Raw genomic sequence first — 17,532 nt, forward strand, 5'->3', positions numbered from 1 at the left:
AAAAACGGAAATGAATTAAAACGATCATAAAAACCAATATCTAACAACGATTTCTATTGTTGATAAATCAACAGGTTGTGGAATAGCTACACTACTACTAATAATATGTACATATGTAATATATATTATATTTGATTTCATACATATTACATGTTGTATTAGTAAGTGAGAGTGAGAGGATGTTAATAGAGCACATACAAAACAACTAAAAAGTTAATTTCTATCAGAGGCGTACAGAAGGATGTTCAACAATGTATTTTATGAAGTTTAGTTTTGGTAAGGTGTGCATAGTTTAGGATGTCGAAAAAGATCTTTATCGCAGTCCAGCAATCAGAGCTGCAAAGTCTCCCACTTAACCCTCCGCTTGGAGAACACTGGAACAAACAAGAACCCCGCATGGCATGGTTACATAGGCTCTGTATCTCTACATTATCGATGTTCGTTTGTCCATTGGTCTGGCTAGAATTTTCGATCAGAACATTTAGTCACTTGTTTGGTTGTATGGTTTGGAAGCAATGTTAATGAATCTATTTAAATGCATAGATTCCCAGGCTTATCGTAGCACAACATCTCCCCTATACAACTTTGATACAGTCGGAAAATTCTATGATACTGGAGTTTAGAATATTTAACTATGAAGATTCTACAAAATTCAAGATTCCAAAGCTAATAGTAGATTTACCTCTGACAGAAAGTATATCTTAACACCTATTTTTCCAAAAAAAGTTTACTTTTGAAATAGAAAAATAACTAAATTACAGTAAAATCTCTTTAGAACTGGAATTCGAAGGTTAAAAAGAAATGTAGAAAAACCAAAATGTTTAATAGCGTAGCTGCTCGACAGTTCGGAACGAAAAATACAGCTCCGGCTCCACCAAAAATGTTGCTGCTCCCGGCTCCGGCTCCGAAACGCTGCCAGGAAGTTTAGATTTGATCATTGGCTATTTATAGCTAATCTTCTTTTCAATTTTTGAACATAACCCCAAAAGACTAAGTCCAAAGTTTACAAGCCAGAAGCCTCTCATGGAAAAGTATGATAATTTTATTTATTTGATATTTATTCTAAATAAAATATGCAATAAAAACAATGATATTGTAAGTGTAGTAATTCCAATATTAATCCACTGTGTAAAATTTCTCTGGCTCTATCCCCTGAAGATACAACACGCGGGGGAATTTACTTACAGATCACCTCAAAAATAAAAAAAATAATTTCCTGAACTTAAAAGTGAAGAATAAAGAACTTTAAACTGTTCAATAATTTTTAATAAATGTATTTTAGTTTATGTTTTGAAGCCATGAGACCTTTATTTGCTGGAGAAAATTATATGTTTATGACCCAATAAAATTGAATTCAACACAAATGATATTTAAGAGAACATTATACAGCATTTCTGAAAATAAAAATAAATAATTGAGTATTTTAACTACAAATTTTATTCCTTGTTAAAATTTATTTCTATGACAAGATAATAAAACAACACAGCATAAATTATTGTCTAATTTTTAGCTTTTTCCATGGCATCCAACTTCTGATTGAGAATCTTTCCAAAATAACCCATGTCCACTTTCTCAGATCTGGCATCGTCGTTGGCTGCCCTTTGGATATTCTGGTAGAACCTACTTCGTCGTTTAGGACTGGCTTTTAGATATTTTTCTACAACTTCCTGTTTGCTGGATAAGATATCATCCGCGAATTTCTAAAAAAATCAATAAAATATTAAGATAATTCGGGATAGTTAATAACCTAAGCTAAAAAGACGTTAGATCAATAAGAAAACTAGTGACATTCTTAAATTTCATGCTAATTTATACCTTTAAAAATATCAAATTCCTTTAAAAAATGCTATTTTTTCTACAAATAATCCGTGGCATATCCTGGTATATTTTATGCACATGAACAGAGGCGTCCAAGCTTTTTCATTTTGGGGGGGGGGGTAATCCTTATATCATGGAGGTAATTTTTTTATTTGGGGGGGGGGTAATCACCCCTTTACCCCCCCCCCCCCTTGGACGTCTTTGCACATGAAAGTTTTTTTTTAATTATGAAAAATATACGAGGACATATTTTATAACAAGCCTAAAGACGAAATTATTTACCCTACAAATACACCACTGCAGTGGTTCCATTAAAAATTTTACTCCCTTTCTCATTAGCTTCCAATTTCTTAATAATTTTAATAAAATTAACTATAAGGTAATAAAAGAATCCTGACCTCTACAAAATCTTTGTCTACAATAAGTCTCCAATCATTGTCATCAATGATTTCAATCAAAGGTCTTTCATCTCCGTCCAGCTTCAAACGGATTAATTGCCTGAAGAACGTTTAGTTGTTAAAATTAACTAGTGGTTACGCCCCCCTTGAGGCCTCTAGGGGCACTTGGATGGGGAGGGGTTGAATTCGACCTCATTTTTATTTTAGTTTTAAAAAAGAAAAAGTAAAAAATATTTGAGGGGAAAGATATTTTTTTGGGTAAAATAGCTATAAACCTTCCCAGGACCTTTAAGAAGTTACACTGTAAAGGAAAACTGTATCGGTTCAGCGGATATCGAGATCCTTCGCTTCAGTTTAAAAAAAGCTTAATACTTTATATAATAGGATAGGTAATCTACAATAGTATCAAAAAGTAGGAAAATTAAATTAAGAAAATTTATCCCTAGAAACAAAGACAGAGGCATGCAGAAGAGGGAGTGAGTTTATCCACTCTCTGGCCAAATTAAGGAGGGTTAGTTCACCCCCCTTCAGCACTCTACACCCCACTGAAACAACCCGATAAAACAGTTTAATGGGGGATGGGGTCAAAATAAAAGTAACAATCCCATTAAAATTTTTAATCAAAGTTAAAAGTTGAAAATTCATACCCACACGTAGAATAATTAATAAGTTTCTCCTCTTTGAGATTGACAGCTTCAACTAGCTCTTTCGGTGAAATACTAACAACAGCCCTGTAATAAGAAAAATGTCATTTATATTGATTCCAATGTACCTATAAGTTTTCTTTATCAGAGTAATCATTTAATATATGTTTTGTTTTAAATACAGTGTATTCATGTAAAGGAATGAGATACAGATAAGGAAAGGCAATGAATATCATATTAGAACCAAGTCCAGCAAACTAATAAACAACCCACCCACAGAAACCTATGAGGTTCAAATTCCTAATTAGGCTGATTCTCACTCGCTTGTCATATATTATTGACCTTAGTCTAGCAGGACCTACTAAAATCTTTGTTAATTAATGGACTCAAATCATCTGCTATTTGAGACAAAAGCGAGTGTCATGACCGCTCACCCACTAAATTCACTATCTTCCCTTATATAATTGATAGCTTGCCTCTCATATTTGTTAATCTCATCTTATTGAAAATAATACCTCTCATGAATATTATTTCTTTCAATGTAAGGCACTAATTCCACTTCTTTTTCTAATACATAAGCCTAAAAAGTGACCTTTAATAGTTATTTCTCGTATCGTATTATAAACGGCTTTCCGCGGATATAGAATGTACAGTTATAAGATTAAAACTAGTTTTTTTAGCCCCGAGGTGCCAGAGGCACCGGCTAAAAAAACTGGTTTTAATCTTTTGATTGTACATTTCTTTATTCGTAGAAAACTGGATATAATACGATGCTAGACATAGTTTTTTCGTATGGATGAGAACCGGTTCCTATCCACCGGATTCGAATGAATACGAGAAAAGTATTTATCATTTGCCTTGAAAGGCTAAAAAGAATTTTTAATGATAGAATTAGGTGTATATTTTTATAGGATTCAGTATTTTTTCTTGCAATAATAGAATCGAAACATTTGAATTGCTAAAAGTATTAATATTCACTTCAATTTTGCGGAATGTACAAATAACAATTAAGCCCTAAAAATGCATGACTTGGATAATAATGATATCTAGGTTATCATCATATATATTAGTAGATAGGTACATCTAACTTTCATATGGTTCTCAAATATACCTGTATTTCAATGAACATGATAGCAGCTAAAAACTTGTAACTCAAAGGTTTGAATTCTAAACAATCCTGAAATCAGTTTCATTTATTAAAAATTTACCTAGTTGAAATACCTACTTTGAAAACTAACCTAAATAATTTAAAGTATCATTTTTGTACTAAATCATTTTAAGCTTATTGCCTTCCTTTCAAGTGATTAAAAATTAACTTGCTTCTAATTTTAAAACAGGAGGAACAAGTCAATAAATCCCCGCCACCCTCGAAAATGTAAAAGTACAAACTTAATTCGGTTATGTTTTATCAACAACTTTGGCGACTCATATTGAATTTGTATTGGTTGGTTCATAAAGTTGTGTGTCCAAACATTTCAACAGCAAATTGTAATCTGCAGAAAGGGTAATTTTGTGTATCATCATTAAGGATCTACATTAATTTATCGGCCATTGCCGTAACCCTTTAGATCCCTGATTTAAACAAAAACATTGCGAGTAAGATTAATTTATTATTTATTTGACCTACCCATCTCCTCTAATTTTATGTTAGAACTACCTGAAAAAGTTTAAGGTATTCTGGCATATCTACAAGCTGGGAACAAATATTCTTGTGTAGTCCAAATATTTCATGCAACTTTTTTCTAGTTTCAGCTGGCAGTTCTGGAAGGTTTTCCTATACAATGAAAATATATTTCAAGAATAGATTAATGTACAGAATATTTTTTATTCCTGTAAAAGTTAGGTACAATTAAAAAAGCGTAGCAACTCAATTCTAGATTGATAATTAAAAAAAAATAGTCATCCCTTTTACTTAATTTTTGGAATAAAGATTCCTAGGGAAATTAGGCATATTGTTATAAAACAAACATGTGTATATTAGTCATAATGTTATTGGAGAAGAATCTCTATAATTAAGTCTTAAAATATATTTATTACTACATTACCTAAGCATTTTTTTATGATAATTTTTAGGTTAAGTCAGAGTTGATAAAACCCGACGGGGATAAGGTCCCGCAGGGTGAAAGTTCTCGGTAGGGGCTAGAATAATAATAAAAATAATATCTCTAATAGGTTCAGGTGTTGTAGAGATCTTATTATTTTAGGTCTCAAATTAAGGTTAAGTTCTTACCATTTCATATTGAATCATTTTAGGATCCAGTACCAAGGGTGGTAGATTAGGCTCCGGCATGAATCTGTAATCCTGTTTTCTTTCCTTGTCTCTCATTGAGGTTGTTATTTCTAGCTCAGTATCAAATCCTCTACAAATTAGGAAATTAACAGGGATCTTAGGGGATAAGACAATGAAAAATAAACAACATTACCTAACCTATTCATTGAATTAAAGTTATTGGTTGAAAACTTTGGACACTGAAGTTTTGTACAACCTAATCAAGATTTAATAAGAGTGACAACAGGAACGATTACGAATGAAGGAACGTATTCACAGTCAAGTAAAATAATATAATATCTATAATACAAAGTAGAACGATGTCTGTCTGAAGCTTAAGATCTCAGTAACCACTGGAACGATTGGGCTCTACTCTTTAGGGAATGTACATTCTGGTAATGTGATGGTTTTACTTTTAAGCTATTTTCTTAGGGGGAGGGACACCCCCAACACCCCCAAAAATTAAAAAAAATTTATTTTTAAAGCCAAATTAAAAAGAAGAGGATCGACTACCTACCTACCCCCCCGCCCCTAAAATAAATTCTCCCTCAAAATATTTTTTTTTAAGTACTTTTTCTTTTTTAATCTAAAATACGACAAAAATAGGTTGATAGCACCTCTTGGTTCAAAGCCTATAGAGGCTAGGGGCGAAACCGCTAGTATATTTATAAGTTACCAACCTAGTTTCATTTTCAATAGTTTGACCATTTTCTAGAGCAGTGATTTGTCTCCAGACTTCATACTCAATTGCATGGGAAACAGCTCTGACAAATATCATGAATATTAAAGCCACATTTAAAATTTTTAATGTATGTGGAAGTGCATTGTGCAAATTAGTAAAGAAAAAGTCAGGATCTTCAACAATTAAAGGCATTACCTGAAAGAATTTAAATTTTTAACTTCTGTCCTGGTGCCAAAGGGACCTCCAGGTTCTCTGACAGAAATATTGGCATCAACTCGGAGTTCTCCACGCTCCATACGACCTCCACAAGCCTGAAATTCAACAGAATTAGTCTTTTTTAAATTGCCAATTAAATGTCAAAGGGGTCTTAACAAATAAGGAATTAATAAGAAACAGTGAGAACCATATGATCATAAAAGATACAAGTCTGTTTAAGAGTCACGTGATACCTGAATAGTTTGGAGAGTTAATGAAAGTTCTTTAGCTAGGGCAGCAGCCTCGGCTCCATGTCTGAGATCAGGTGCAAATACAAGCTCTAATAATCCAACACCACACCTAAACCGATTCAAACAATTAAGCATGGAGTATAACATTTCTTAATGATAACAAGTCTATTAGCATCAATACTTGTTATTTGATGTGTATATGACTATGACATCCACAAACACATTTATGTAACATTTAATCAATTTTAAAAGAAACCCCACCTGTTTAAATCAACGAGACTAAAACCATCGACATGGTCGTGTAAACTTTTGCCTGAATCCTGTAAAAAAATATATATTAAAATAATAGGTATCTATTTTGAAAAAGCAACGCCTTCATAACACAATGGATGAATGATACATATTGAGATTTAAAATGTTTATTATAAACTGAAAATGGATCCTATATATATATATATTATATATATGTGCTACAAAAAAGTATGTATTATTGTCATGATGATAAACTAAATCACCCCTTTTTTAGAATAAAATTCAGGGGTGTATATTCTGCACAAGATTTATTTTTTCCCCTGCTACAAAATTTTTCATTTTTTTCCCCCCTAGTTTTTTCTCACCAAGAAGGGAGGAAAATGGAAAAATATTTAAAGAACTCTATATTTTATTTATTTTATCCCTCCTACCACACTTTTTTTGTTTTTTTCACCAAGGAGGGGGGGGGGGGAATGAAAAAAATGTTTTCAGTTTTCTTAATCTTTACATTTTTTTCCCTCCAACCACTTGTTTTTTATTCCCCCCCCCCCTCTGAGCAGGGGATCCCATGAAGAATATACACCCCTGATAAAATTATGAAAAGTTTAGACACTACTAGTTGAAAAGGGCTAGGTATCAAAATTAAATAAAGTGCCCAAAGTTTTGGGCTACAAATAAGATAACAATATTATAAAACTTTGGGTTCCAATGTCATAAACTTGGGGTACTAATGTAATTTAAAATCCAATGTCCATGAACCTACCTGTTCAATTTGAATCTGAATAAGCTCTGATGTCATTGGATATTCTTTATTTAGGCTTTCATTCTTTACTTCAAATGAAAACAATCCATTCTGTGATATTGGTCTTCTAAAACATGGAAAAAAATCATTCAATTTTCAAAAAAATTTTCCTGAATATATTTAATTTTTATTGTAAGGTAGGTAGGTATTTTAAAACCTTACCTCTGCTGTGTTATTTGGTAACCAGTCGGTAAATCTGCATAAAAATAATGCTAAAACAAAACAAAGTTTAAAAAATCAATTTTAATGCATAAAATATAAGTTAATAAGGGGGGGGGAAGTTTTGCCACTTTCGCTTACTCCGTGATTATTGGGCTAGGTATTAAAGTTAGACTATAGGTTATTTGGGATAAAAGTTTACTTTTGGGTAGTAGCTCACGTATTTTTAATCATTTTTTGGATAACCCCACTTCCTAGCCCCCCGGGGCTCAAAAACCCCCTAAAAATGAACCTAACCTTAATTTTCTCAGGAACAATTTGACCAATTGAGATGATTTTTTAAACTTAAGCTTTTATGCTTATAAACTAACTTCTAGTTTAGAAGTCACCCCCCTGCCGCCAACCCCTAGCCCTCCGGGGCTCCAAAAAACCCTAAAAATGAACCTAACCTTAATTTTCTCAGGAACCATTTGACCAATAGAGATGATTTTTTAAACTTAAGCTTTTATGCTTATAAACTAACTTCTAGTTTAGAAGTCACCCTCCTGCCACCAACCCCCAGCCCTCCGGGGCTCCAAAAAACCCTAAAAATGAACCTAACCTTAATTTTCTTAGGAACCATTTGACCAATAGAGATGATTTTTTAAACTTAAGCTTTTATGCTTATAAACTAACTTTTAGTTTAGAAGTCATCCCCCTGCCGCCAACACCTAGCCCTCCGGGGCTCCAAAAAACCCTAAAAATGAACCTTACCTTAATTTCTCAGAAACCATTTGACCAATAGAGATGATTTTTTAAACTTAGCTTTCATGCTTATAAACTAACTTCTAGTTTAGAAGTCACCCCCCTGCCACCAACTCCTAGGACTCCGGGGCTCCAAAAAACCCTAAATATGAACCTAACCTTAATTTTCTCAGGAACCATTTGACCAATAGAGATGAATTTTAAAACTTAAGCTTTTATGCTTATAAACTAACTTCTAGTTTAGAAGTCATCCCCCTGCCATCAACCTCTAGCCCTCCGGGGCTCCAAAAAACCCTAAAAATGAACCTAACCTTAATTTTCTCAGGAACCACTTGACCAATAGAGATGATTTCTTAAACTTAAGCTTTTATGGTTATAAACTAACTTTAAGTTAGAAGTCGCCGCCAACCTCTAGCCCCCTGGGGCTCAAAAAACCCTAAAAATGAACCTAACCTTAATTAAAATTTCTTATTTGAAGAGTTAGAGGTACATTTATTAAACCAAATATGCTTATTTTTGGATGTTAATGACATATTTGCTGAAAAAATTAGAATCGGCCTCCAGGTTCAGGTGCTGCAGGCCTCCAGGTCCACTCTGGAGACAGGTAAAATTAAAATTTCTTATTTGAAGAGTTAGAGGTACACTTATTAAAACAAATATGCATCTTTTTGGATGTTATTGACATATCTGATGAAAAAATTAGAATCGGCCTTCAGATTCAGGTGCTGCAGGCCTCCAGGTCCACTCTCGACAGGTGAAAATTAAAATTTCTTATTTGAAGAGTTAGAGGTACACTTATTTAGCCAAACATGCTTCTTTTGGATGTTATTGACATATCTGCTGAAAAAATTTTAAATCGGCCTCTAAGTTCAGGTGCTGCAGGTCTCCAGGTCCACTCCTGAGACAAGTAAAAATTAAAATTTCTTATTTGAAGAGTTAGAGGGCAACTTATAAAACAGAATATGGATCTTTTGGCTGTTATTACTATTTCTGGAAAAAAATATTAATTTGCAACCAGCGGTCACCAAGACGCAGGTAAAAGTGTCCATATCAAAAAGTATCAATGAATATGATACCTAACATGTTTTAAAAAACTGAGAAAAAAACAGCGAAAATATCTGAAAATACCCCCAAAAAGCCATCTAGAAGCCTGCAGTTCCTGGAGGCCGATTTTATTTTTTCTTTAAATATGGTAATATTATCCAACAAGATGCTTATTTTCTTGGGAATTGACCTCTAACTCTTAAATTAAGAATCTAAATTTTTTCATGTCTAGAGTTGAACTGGAGGCCTGCAGCACCTGAACTTGGAGGCCGATTTAAATTTTATCTTCAAGTATGTTATTAACATCAAAAACAATGCATAGTTTGTTTTATAAGTTAACCTCCAAATAAGAAAATTTATTTTTACCTATCCAGTGTCCACCTGGAGGCCTGTAGGACCCGAACCTGGAGGCCGATTTTAATTTTTTCAGCAGATATGTCAATAACATCCAAAAAGAAGAATATTTGGTTAAATAAGTGTACCTCTAACTCTTCAAATCAGAAATTTTAATTTTCACCTGTCGAGAGTGGACCTGGAGGCCTGCAGCACCTGAACCTGGAGGCCGATTCTAATTTTTTCATCAGATATGTCAATAAAATCCAAAAATAAGCATATTTGTTTAAACAAGTGTACCTCTAACTCTTCAAATAAGAAATTTTAATTTTTACCTGTCTCCAGAGGGGACCTGGAGGCCTGCAGCACCTGAACCTGGAGGCTAATTCTAATTTTTTCAGCAGATATGTCAGTAACATCCAAAAAGATGCATATTTGGTTTAATAAGTGTACCTCTAACTCTTCAAATAAGAAATTTTAATTTTACCTGTCTCCAGAGTGGACCTGGAGGCCTGCAGCACCTGAACCTGAAAGCCGATTCTAATTTTTTCAGCAAATATGACAATAACATCCAAAAATAAGCATATTTGGTTTAATAAATGTACCTCTAACTCTTCAAATAAGAAATTTTAATTAAGGTTAGGTTCATTTTTAGGTTTTTTGAGCCCCGGGGGGCTAGAGGTTGGTGGCAGGGGGCTTCATCTAAACTTAAAGTTAGTTTATAACCATAAAAGCTTAAGTTTAAGAATCATCTCTATTAGTCAAGTGGTTCCTGAGAAAATTAAGGTTAGGTTCATTTTTAGGGTTTTTTGGAGCCCCAGAGGGCTAGGGGTTGGCGGCAGGGGGATGACTTCTAAACTAGAAGTTAGTTTATAAGCATAAAAGCTTAAGTTTTAAAAATCATCTCTATTGGTTAAATGGTTCCTGAGAAAATTAAGGTTAGGTTCATATTTAGGTTTTTTGGAGCCCCGGAGGACAAAGGGGTTGGTGGCAGGGGGGTGACTTCTTAACTAGAAGTTAGTTTATAAGCATAAAAGCTTAAGTTTAAAAAATCATCTCTATTGGTCAAATGGTTCCTGAGAAAATTAAGGTTAGGTTCATTTTTAGGGTTTTTTGGAGCCCCGGAGGGCTGGGGGTTGGCGGCAGGGGGGTGACTTCTAAACTAGAAGTTAGTTTATAAGCATAAAAGCTTAAGTTTAAAAAATCATCTCTATTAGTCAAATGGTTCCTGAGAAAATTAAGGTTAGGTTCATTTTTAGGGTTTTTTGGAGCCCCGGAGGGCTAGGGGTTGGCGGCAGGGGGGTGACTTCTAAACTAGAAGTTAGTTTATAAGCATAAAAGCTTAAGTTTAAAAAATCATTTCAATTGGTCAAATTGTTCCTGAGAAAATTAAGGTTAGGTTCATTTTTAGGGGGTTTTTGAGCCCCGGGGGGCTAGGGGGTGGGGTTATCCAAAAAATGATTAAAAATACGTGAGCTACTACCCAAAAGTAAACTTTTATCCCAAATAACCTATAGTCTAACTTTAATACCTAGCCCAATAATCACGGAGTAAGCGAAAGTGGCAAAACTTCCCCCCCCCTTAACTTTTATTTACATATTACCTTTCTGTCAAAAAAGCTGACGTTATTAATTTTTGCTTTGAGTGCTAAGGAAGTTCGTACTCCAACTTCTACACACCTGGATAACAAATAATCAAAAGTTATAACATTTTAATAGATTTTTTTGTTTAACTAGCGCTTAAAAGTAATAAAAGTTAAAAGAACAAAAGTTATTTCTTAAAAGGTATCTTATTGGGTTAGGCCATGGACGTTAAGTTGATCTACAATTCCAAATAATGATAAAAAAAAATATTTTTTTCTGTAAATTAAAATAAGAAGTTTGTGACGAACCATTCTAAATTTAATAAAAGTACCAACAGTTTTTATGTCAAACATATAATATGGCAACGATTTTATAAAACTTTTGGTACTAGTATAATTTACACAGCCCTTCTATCAATGTTTCTGAATAAACATTTTGTATTAAGAAATATATCCACCAAAATATTGACTAGTAAGAATTACTTAGCATTGATGACAGGTAGAGTACCAGGTATTGCTGCATCAAAATAGGCAACCTTGATTAAAAAACTAGTTCTATTTCAAGAAAAAGGGTTATAACATCCATAAGTAGGGGTACACAAAAAATTGTGCTTTGAAAAAGGACAGTGAGTTATAGCTTAAAAATGAATGAAAAAGTTGCGAAATCTTTTATAATAAATTAAATATATACTATATAGGTAATGCTGTTTTGAATTATGACCGACAGACCGACGGACCAAGTAAATTAAATTCAGGCCGGATGCGCATTGGTATAAGGAATCTTTACAATAAATTCCAGCCTTCTATCTTTAATAACTGCCAAGAAATACACATCTAACATAAATTACATAAGAATAAAAAATTAAATTAAAAAATTAAATAAAAATATTGTAACCTGTGAATTTACTGGTTGATTGAATTTATTGGGAGCATTTGAAAATAGTTTTGAGTTTGTTAATATTTGAGCATGAACTTCTAAACCTATCACACTTTCCCATCTGGTTAAAATAATCTTGTCATATTTAATATAAGATATGTACACTGTAAATGCACAATTAGAATCCAGGCAGGGATAAGGTATGGAACAATGGATAAACAAGAAGGGGTGGTTTATTGCAACCATCTCGTAATCAATGTATAAATCAATGGCACTTAGAATTCGAATTTCTATCTGAAATTTTGCATGAGTAATCCTTGGTAGGTCTATTTTCCCTAAATCGAACAAAAAGTTGGAAAAGTAACGGCTAACGGCTATTTTTTGGCTTTTTTCTATGCAAATCCATCACGAAACCTATCTCCACATTGCCCTAAAATAGCCAAAAATCGGCCGAGCCGTTACTTTTTCAACTATTTGTTCGATTTAGGGAAAATAGACCTACCAAGGATTACTCATGCAAAATTTCAGATCGAAATTCGAATTCTAAGTGCCATTTATACATTGATTACGAGATGGTTGTATTAAAAAACCCCCCCTTCATTCTTTTGGTCGTATTGGACTTTAGGTACTAGGAATACTGCAACTTTAGGTAATTCTTAAGACTTGGTGTACTAGCACAGAATGCGCTCAAGTTTTTTTTTCTTCCTTAATAGACAAAAAAAGGATAGGTACTGATTAGTGTTCTTATGTATAGGAAGGAGATACCACCATAGGAAGAAAAAAATTCTTCTTTTTAGGTTTGAGCTCAACGTCCCTTAAATTTCCTGGAACAGTTTTCTTAAAATGTAGGAAGCTATAAATATTTCATTTTATGTAACTGCTGCACGAGCTTAAATTGATGTTAATAAATGACAATCTTTCCTTTTGCCCGATTTTGATATCCGTATTATTTTGCCGTTCTTTGAGTCATACACAGTTTTGCCAGTGATGGCGGCTTCTCGTGTTGGGGATTTCGGAGCTGGAGAAACAGCTGCGGTTAAGTTTCGCCAGGTTTCTCTGGAATACAGGATTTATCAATTTTGAACACAGCGGTCTGTACCTAATGCGAATAAAATAACTGGTTTTACTTAGTGGATAAAAACGGCATCTCAAATTGACTTGGGTTGGAAAAATAATAGTAAACAAACCCAACAAAAAAGGGAAAACTATGCGCGTTTTCTTTACATTCGGTAAAATTAATCAAACCGACGAGAAGATCAAATATGGAATCCTAAACAATTTAAACAATTATCCATGAGGTTTTAGGTTGCTTGGTTTATTTTTTTTATAAATCCTGTCTTTCCTTTTAATAGTTGTATTTGTTTGTTTAATTGAAGGTAATCGATACAACTTTAAACATTTTAAGCATAACATTTTCTGAAACAACAAAAAATAATTTGTTAAAAAAAACTTAATTGTTAGACGGAAACAGATTTATTGGACTAAATGCAAGTTTACCACATGGAATAAATAAATAATATTTAAATTATAATAATATTGTAATAAATCAGTATCACAAGTTTTAATCATGATAATAATCAATTAAAAGGGTTAAGATCCTTCAAATCGAAATAATAGAAAAGTCTTAGTATTCCTAAAACTTTGATCTGAAGAAATAAAACAGTTTAGATTAATAAATTAGTCAGATAAGTTAATAATACTTAAAAATAACAACTGTCTCACGTTAATGGCTTTTAAATCAATACAATTATGTGGATTTTTATAAAGAAAATCGTCAAAATTTCACATGAAAAATGAAATGTACAAAATTAGAAAACATAACATCACATAGCAGAATACTTCTTTGGTTTAGATTGTGAAATTTAAATTTTGTTAAATCTTAATATAAAATCATATAAAAGGCCTTATATTTGAACTTTAAATTCTACTTTTTGAAACCAACACATGGAAATTCAGGCTAAAAGTCAATTCAGATTATAGTTGCTTTAACTTAGTACAGTATGCAACTGTGAGAAAACGGCTGAGGAAATCACATCCGCCGTAAGTTATAACTATTCATTTTTGTGCTAAAAAAAATCGTCTAGTGTTTTTAATCATTTCAGGCCAAGTTTTTTTTTGTGTTGGTTGAAGAATAGCTCATTCGCCCTCCCAAAAAAAAAAAGCAAAATATTATGAAATGTACCTAGATCAGTGGAAAAAAATAACATTAATTTGAATACGTTTAAAAAAAATCATAGAGGGAGAGGGGGGGACAATACATTTATAATTAGGTATCACAAATACATACACATTTTTCATCAATGCTATCAAAATTTTCTAAACTTTAAATGTAAATAGAAAGGGGGAGGTAGGTTGTGAAAAAATTCCGCAAAGGTGTGAGTTTTAAGGCTTAAAAACAGTAGAAAACGATAACATTTATGTTAACTTAAAAAAAATTTGTCTATAGTTCTTTTCAATAAGGAATACACATATTTAGTGAATATTATCGTTCTACTACTGTTTTTAAGCCTTAAAACTCACACCTTTACGGAATTTTAGCACAACTTACCTTCCCCTTAGTGTTAAGTTGTGCATTGTCTTTCTATAACCATAACTTAAAAAATCTAAATATTAGATACTTCTTTCTATAATCAAAGCTGTATTAATATTATTAGTGTGTAAAAATTGTTAGTCTTTATTACGATACAAAATTTATGGCATATTTTTAGATAAAAGTATAAATATCTTAACTAAATCACCATGGTGTAATCAAAACATTAATAATATAGGTAAAGGTAACTAAAAGTAAAAAACATCATGTCATATGTAATTTTTGTATTTTTGTCAGGGCTCGGCAGCAACGCGTAGGCCGCATGTAAGCCTCATTGAAATCGACATTTTATAACAAGTTTTTCGAAGTTTTTTTTGCACACAAGCTGGTTTAAACTTTAGGCCTATGCGCGGCTGCCGAGCCATAATTTTTATGACCGAAAATTTCTTGTAAGCTCATTATTGTGCCCTAAAATTCAAATAAAATAAAATCTTTTAGTGATTTGTGTTAAAATAAAAATTGTGTTTAATTTACAATTTAGCTAAAGCATTGTTTTTCTTTTTAGTTGGAAAATGTTTTGTGTTTAATCTGTATTATTGGATGCAGATACTTCCACAGTTTGTCCAGCTCCTAAAAACATGATTTTTTATTAAAATAATAAAAATTATAAAACTTAAAATTGATTAAGCAGGGATATTAAAGGAAAGACAATGAACGACAAACTGATGAACATCCACAATGATGGTAAACAAAATTTTCGTTTTTTAGACCAAAAAGTTTGAACACTGCAAGTTTCAACCAACCAATCCAAATTTTAAGAAAACAAATTTTTGAACGTGAGATAACGTGTTTATAAAACTTTGGGGTAACAGTATTATTTACAGGTTTATATCCCTTCACAAAGCCAAAAAGAACTTTTGATAAAAAATAGCGGTGTCCCGATTGGAGAGGATTAAGAAAATACTGTGATGGATATGATAATAAAATTACAGATTTTCAAAACAAACTTACCAACAAAAGCCTTCTTAAATGAAGACATACTGGCTCCCGCTTCCCTGACCGCCAGAACAATTGTGACTAGAAGGACCAGGTACGCCGGTACAACACTGGCTGCGTATAGGTACCTAAAACACAAAAATCCAGAAAAAAACACTTTTTAAAGTACAAATATGTGATGTCTAATAGTTTAATTATTGTAATGCAAAATTATATGTTTGATGGTATACTTGTATAAACTTGTGCTTGAAATCAGTTTTTTGAAATGCACTTCATGCAACTATCCTTTTCTCAAAAATTCTATAAAAATAGTATAAATACTTTTCCCTTGTAGAAAAACACATTTATTAAAAGTTTACCTGGAGTTAAGAAGTGATAAACAAGAAACTAAAAGATGGAGACCAATAACTAACACTGTTAACAGGTACTGTCCTAAAACAAAATAAGTTTTATTATTGATTGATTAGCCATGGTTTCTTAGGGTTTGGACCTGAGTCGTTATAGAGTAGGCTGAGACACTTATGAATAGCCACTAGGGCTATCAAGCTCCACGTTCAAGCACATTATGACTTGACCCTCTGTCTCATTAGAGCTACTTATTATTACCTCAACCTTGCCGAGTATGGCAGGTGTCCCAAATTAAGTCACCGTAATGAATGACGCTCTTTGCAGAGGAGCTTGGGATAAGGAAAGTACTGATATTATGTACGTGAATATCGAGTATCCAATCTTACTCAATAATCCCCTTCTTACACAACCGGGGCCGAAGTTGCGTGATTACTATTGCAAATAGCGAATAAGAAATTCGAGTCAACATAAGAAGATTTGAATACGAACAAGTTTTATTAATAATTATTGTTTGATAATGATAAGTTTGATTATCAAAACCACATTTGCAATTAATAAAAAAGTGTTTTTTGACCACATTGTTACCTCTATCGAGAGAAGAGAAGATAATAACATTCCAGGTTACATGAAGCAAAATCATACAAAGAGTCATCACTCCAGATACAAGGAAGAAACTCTGAAATTAAAAAAAAATCATACAAAGAGTCACAACTCTGTTAATAAAGAAAAAACTAAAGAGTCAATATTTGAGATACAAAACAGAAATATTTGAATTAATAACACAGTTACCTAATAGAAAAAGGTACCAAAAACATAGGATGAAACTAGTGAATGGTAATAATAAATCATACAAAGAGTCACTTCTACTTGAAATAAAAATAACAAGTTTTAAAGCAGCAAATTGTCACCTGAGGTTCCCCATGTAGACCAACAGTTCCCGGGCCAAGTACGTCAGCAAGAACATTCATCAAAGAGTAGGCTCCTGACATCAATCCGAATCCAAGCCCAACTGAACAAAATTATTGATTACTTTGATGATGGGGTAAAATAGAAAATCATAATGAACAGCACAACAAATATATGTCCAAAAATCGGTAATTATTGAAAATTATTTTAAATAATACCTGTATAAGCAAGAATGTGCGGATTCAGAAAAATCTGTGTTGGTTCTGCTTTGGCCAGTTTCCTGAAGAAAAAAAATAATTTACAATAAGCCAATTTACTTTTTAAAATAATGAACATTTACTTCTTTGATCACCACTAGGTATGTTAGATAAATTTTCAACTCGCCTGAGATAGGAATCAGCCTTTCTGAGTAGAAAATAGAATCCCAATCTGAACCCTTCTTGGAAGAGGACGGAGAACACCACCCCGAAGGCCATTTCCTCTCTCAGTGGCACCACGGCCAACCACAATATGGAGGACAGCAACAGGGACAGCAGCCACACAAAGGCTGAGATGATGAGAATAATAACTCTGACTGGATCAGTGGCTACTGTTAGGGTAAACAGTGCTAACGGAGGCCCGTAGGCCAATAGGGCACAACCAAAAAATATTTCTACAGTCATTATAGCTTCTTTATAACGTCACTAACTAACAATAACATCA

General features: G+C 32.9%; 2 protein-coding genes across 2 annotated transcripts; both read right to left on the bottom strand.

Moving 5' to 3' along the window:
• Positions 1-1,434: 1,434 nt before the first annotated feature.
• Positions 1,435-13,462, bottom strand: GatB (glutamyl-tRNA(Gln) amidotransferase subunit B, mitochondrial). The gene is made up of 18 exons (XM_080152640.1): positions 13,393-13,462; positions 12,972-13,106; positions 12,069-12,171; positions 11,657-11,709; positions 11,195-11,270; positions 7,474-7,523; positions 7,273-7,378; positions 6,519-6,577; positions 6,261-6,366; positions 6,007-6,122; positions 5,810-5,893; positions 5,091-5,220; positions 4,518-4,634; positions 3,972-4,037; positions 3,376-3,440; positions 2,864-2,947; positions 2,217-2,316; positions 1,435-1,700 (listed from the first exon to the last, which is right to left on the bottom strand). Exons 7-18 carry the CDS (start codon positions 7,306-7,308, stop codon positions 1,500-1,502), a joined length of 1,164 nt encoding a protein of 387 aa, XP_080008766.1. The 5' UTR covers positions 7,309-7,378; positions 7,474-7,523; positions 11,195-11,270; positions 11,657-11,709; positions 12,069-12,171; positions 12,972-13,106; positions 13,393-13,462; the 3' UTR covers positions 1,435-1,499.
• A 1,701-nt stretch (positions 13,463-15,163) lies between these two features.
• Positions 15,164-17,492, bottom strand: aph-1 (gamma-secretase subunit Aph-1). Its single transcript, XM_080153570.1, has 7 exons — positions 17,215-17,492; positions 17,049-17,110; positions 16,833-16,933; positions 16,510-16,600; positions 15,936-16,008; positions 15,592-15,704; positions 15,164-15,210 (listed from the first exon to the last, which is right to left on the bottom strand). Exons 1-7 carry the CDS (start codon positions 17,490-17,492, stop codon positions 15,164-15,166), a joined length of 765 nt encoding a protein of 254 aa, XP_080009696.1.
• Between the last annotated feature and the right edge of the window lie 40 nt (positions 17,493-17,532).

This window comes from Acartia tonsa, chromosome 3, assembly GCF_053477335.1.
Source record: "Acartia tonsa isolate MP-2025a chromosome 3, ASM5347733v1, whole genome shotgun sequence".
NCBI lineage: Eukaryota > Metazoa > Arthropoda > Copepoda > Calanoida > Acartiidae > Acartia > Acartia tonsa.

Bases quoted from the DNA above. Each gene is read 5' to 3' on its own strand.
- GatB (XM_080152640.1), bottom strand. From the start codon at position 7,308: ATGACATCAGAGCTTATTCAGATTCAAATTGAACAG. The intron at 6,367-6,518 runs GTGGGGTTTCTT...GAATCGGTTTAG, and splicing joins AGTCTCGTTGATTTAAACAG to GTGTGGTGTTGGATTATTAG. The intron at 4,635-5,090 runs GTAAGAACTTAA...TTCATTGTATAG, and splicing joins AAATGATTCAATATGAAATG to GAAAACCTTCCAGAACTGCC.
- aph-1 (XM_080153570.1), bottom strand. From the start codon at position 17,492: ATGACTGTAGAAATATTTTTTGGTTGTGCCCTATTGGCCTACGGGCCT. The intron at 16,934-17,048 runs GTATTATTTAAA...AATTTTGTTCAG, and splicing joins GCACATTCTTGCTTATACAG to TTGGGCTTGGATTCGGATTG. The intron at 15,705-15,935 runs GTAAACTTTTAA...TTTGTGTTTTAG, and splicing joins TTATCACTTCTTAACTCCAG to GTACCTATACGCAGCCAGTG.